The sequence below is a fragment of the Coffea eugenioides genome, chromosome 5 (genome assembly GCF_003713205.1).
Source record: "Coffea eugenioides isolate CCC68of chromosome 5, Ceug_1.0, whole genome shotgun sequence".
NCBI classification, from domain to species: domain Eukaryota; kingdom Viridiplantae; phylum Streptophyta; class Magnoliopsida; order Gentianales; family Rubiaceae; genus Coffea; species Coffea eugenioides.
Window position 1 is genome coordinate 8,874,654 of NC_040039.1, and position 4,084 is coordinate 8,878,737.

At 37.6% G+C, this 4,084-nt stretch overlaps 1 protein-coding gene across 1 annotated transcript; it reads right to left on the minus strand.

Moving 5' to 3' along the window:
• Positions 1 to 284: 284 nt before the first annotated feature.
• Positions 285 to 3,148, minus strand: LOC113771136. Its single transcript, XM_027315753.1, has 2 exons — positions 2,773 to 3,148; positions 285 to 328 (listed from the first exon to the last, which is right to left on the minus strand). Exons 1-2 carry the CDS (start codon positions 3,146 to 3,148, stop codon positions 285 to 287), a joined length of 420 nt encoding a protein of 139 aa, XP_027171554.1.
• Between the last annotated feature and the right edge of the window lie 936 nt (positions 3,149 to 4,084).

Genomic DNA, 4,084 nt, shown 5'->3' on the forward strand with positions numbered 1-4,084 from the left:
CGCGGGCTTGAGTTGCAAGGTTAGCCAATGAGATTTGGGCGTCCCCCACGAGTACACGTATAAGTCGGTGAGATTCATTCCAATCAACATTGAGTCAAACACGAGTGTAATTTCACGTATGAGCAAGTTAATTACATAATCAAGTAAAAGAGAACGAGTGTGATAAAGTACACACTCGACTCAACAAGTCATGTTCACGTATATGAGTAAGATTAATCGAATAAACACAACAATTCATGCACTTGACAATCACCAATTCAAAAGTAATTGAACAAGTAAAGTCTTTAGTTGTCCCCTCCGAGATTTTCTTCAAAACTCGCTTGAATACCTGAAAAAATAGGGACCATACATCACTCATGTAAACTCACGACCACTTATCATTCAAGGAAGAAAGTGCATTCGTTTAAACGTAGAACAATGCCACAAGAGGGATTTTCTCTATTGAAATTGAAGATTCAAAAGTAAGGATTTAAAGACACAAGGAAAACTTGTATCCTCCATGAGATTGGGTTTAAAACGGACTATCAATATCAAAAGAAAGTGAAAAGGTCTTAAAAGCTCATTTCCTACGAAATCGGAAATTTTCCACTTTGCGCTACAAAACTTGGAAAATTAGATCTTGAGTTCGGTCCATCCAAAAATGGAAAACTTTATACCGTTGGAAACTAGATTAAAAGTACTAAAAGTTCCCAGAAGACACCCTTCCAAGATTCTAAATAGAAAGCATTCATTTTTCAGCTCAAAGTTACTGATTCATGAAGACAAGACAGAACCAGTCTTGGTTTTCAGCAATGTTTGGAAATTCGGTAAAATTCACAGGAAGTGAATCAGTCTCTGAAATTTATAACACGATAAGGGTCCCAAATAAAGTTTTAAACACAACAAATGGAACTGAATTTGGAGTTTTGAGCAACAAGATGTAACAGTTTGAAGTCGGTTGATTTTCGCGACCTGATTAGTGGATTTCCAGTTTTGAAGAGCAATCTTTGGAGCATTATTTGGGTATCGAAATGGTATTAAAATTACGGCAAAATTTAGTACACTAAAACTTCCATATATGGACTACCTCTCATCAAAATTTAAGCAAAAACTCACACGGGAAGGCAGTTAACGAAACAACCCAAGTTTGTGAAATTTCTCAAAGCTAATCTGCCAACCCTATCTCTCTTTCTTTTTCGAAAATTTTGTCCAACGAAATCAGCCCCAATTCGCTCCATTTTTTAAACCAAGGTTTCAGAAAATTTAATGAGAAAGTGATGGGTAATTGACACTAAAATTTTCAAAATAAAACACCCCAAAACAAAATTGACCATTTGGTCAGCAGGAAAGGGAAAATTTTCCAGTTTCCAGTTTTGTTGCAGTTTCAAAATCAAACGATATCTAATTCTACACAAATCCAAATTGAGAATGGTTTATGGCGTTAGCAAATAGGTTCAAAATTGTACAATTCATCAGAAGGCAATGTTTTCAAAATATTTTCACAAGTAAGGCAAAATTGAGCCACAAGATGCAGCTTCCCAGTTGCTCTCGGACAGACAGGCAAAGCAGGACAGTCCACTTTGCCGACTCACCACGGTTTACTCAAAACAAACTAGTAGGGGATTCTTGTACTATTTGAAAGCTCTGAATGTCTAATTTTGAATGTCACAAACGGCACTCAATTTTAACTTTTGTACAAAGAGTTATGTTCAGACAAAGAACCACTGTCCGGTTACCCTGCTAGCGAATTTTCAGATTTCAACTTTTCCAAAACTCAAGTTTTATACGACCAATCGACATGATCTTTGAAAGACACTTTCTACACACATAGTACAACATATATCCATCACTTTAACAGCCAAATAAGCAACAAAATTTCGAATTAAAAGCAGGACAACATGGACACAAATTCGGCCAGCTTTCCTTTCACAATTTTTCCAACTTTCTCTCCACTTTCTAACCATAATCATCTCATTCATCACATAAACAACAATAATCAAGCAATATAGCGTCAAGTCAGCTACCTAAAGGCTTCCTCAAGACATCTAGCTTAGGATTTAAAGCAAGATAAATGTTTCCTCAAGTCCACTAGCCTCTAAACTTCATTAGGGTTTCAAACCCATGAAAACTAACCATCAATCTTTGCAAAATTTGAAAGGTTAAGGAGATGAAGTGATTACCCTTTAAACCCTAGATGAAGACCAGATTTTTCCACAAAAATCACCAAGCAACACCTCAAGCTTTCACCTTTCTTCTAGTTGGAGAAAGAACCCAAGGGATTGTGAGTTGGATGGAGTGATCAAGCAAACTTGGAGCAAGAAGTTGAAGCCTTTCTCTTCCCTTTTCTTTTCCTTTGGGTCGGCCGAGAGTGAGGAGAGAGAGAGTAAGGGTTTTGTGGTTTGATTTCTTGGAGGGAAAGAATGAAAAAAGTAGCCATAAAGTGTGCACAAAAGTCAACCCTCAAGTACGAAATAGGGTTTTGTACTACCACTTTTCTCTTTTGTTTGGTACACTTATACACTAATCCTCCAAGGTAATTCCTCTACCACTGTAATTACTCACACTTACGAGTCTAATACTAATTCCTCAATCCTCCAATTAATCGGACCGGCACGACTTCCGAGAAACTTTCGACGCGCGCGCGAAAAAATGAAATTTAAGGGAAATTCATGCAATACTAGAATAATTAAATAATGCTAGGGCAAATAATTATAAAATGACTAAATTAAGAAATAAAACTTGAGTCCTCACATCCTTTCCCACTTAAGAGAATTTCGTCCACGAAATTCATACCTTGATTCAGAAATAGATCTGGATATTTCTTTCGAATCTCCTCTTCTACTTCCCAAGTTGCTTCCTCTATTTCGTGATTCCTCCATAGGACTTTTACCAGAGGAATTCGCTTATTCCTTAGTTCCTTCACCTTACGATCCAAAAGCTTCACCGGTTTCTCCTCATACGCCAATGCCTCGTCAATTTCAATATTTTTTGGTTGCAGTACATGAGAGGGATCTGGATGGTACTTCTTGAGTATAGACACGTGATAAATATTATGAATTCGAGGCAGACTTGGTGGCAATTCCAACTTATAGGCCACGTTTCCCACACGTTCAAGAATCTTATAAAGTCCTACAAATTTCGGTTGCAACTTCTTTCCTTTTCCTGCCATCAAACTTGCTTTCAGAGGCGTGATCTTAAGGAAAACTTGATCTCCAACCGAAAACTCCAAATCCTTCCTTCGATTATCTGCATAGCTCTTTTGACGGCTATGAGCTGTCTGAATCCTTTGACGTATTAATTTCACCTTTTCATACTCCTCTTCAATCCATAGTACTACAGTTCGGTCTAAAATCTTTCTTTCACCTATTTCATCTCAACATATCGGAGATCTACACTTCTAGCCATAAAGTGCTTCATACGGAGCCATTTGAATGGATGAATGGAAGCTATTATTATATGCAAACTCCACCAATGTCAAATACTTACTCCAACTTTTTCCGAAATCCAAAATACAGGTTTTCAACATGTCCTCAATGGTCTGAATTGTCCTTTTCGACTGTCCGTCCGTCTGGGGTTGTATGTAGTGCTAAAACTCAACTTAGTTCCTAGCATTTCTTGCATTTTCTGCCAGAATCGAGAAACAAACCGAGGGTCACGGTCAGATACAATACTTACAGGTATCCCATGTAGCCTTATAATCTCATCCAAATATAACTTTGCTAACTTCTCCAACGGTACTTCATACTAATTGGCAGAAAATGAGCAAATTTGGTCAATCTATCTACTATCACCCAAACGGCATCGTGACATCTTTGTGTCCTTGGTAATCCAGATACAAAATCTATGGTGATATTTTTCCATTTCCACTCGGGTATCTCTAAAGGTTGCAGTAAACCAGATGGTTTCTGATGCTCAACTTTAACCTGCTGGCAAATCAAACATATCTGGACAAACCGAGCAATTTCCTTCGTCATGTTCCCCCACCAGTACAGACTCTTCAAATTTTGGTACATTTTGTTTCCTCTAGAGTGTACCGTATATCTAGATCGGTACGCTTCTTCTAAAATTTTTCTTTTTAACCCTTCATCCTTTGGCACCACTATGT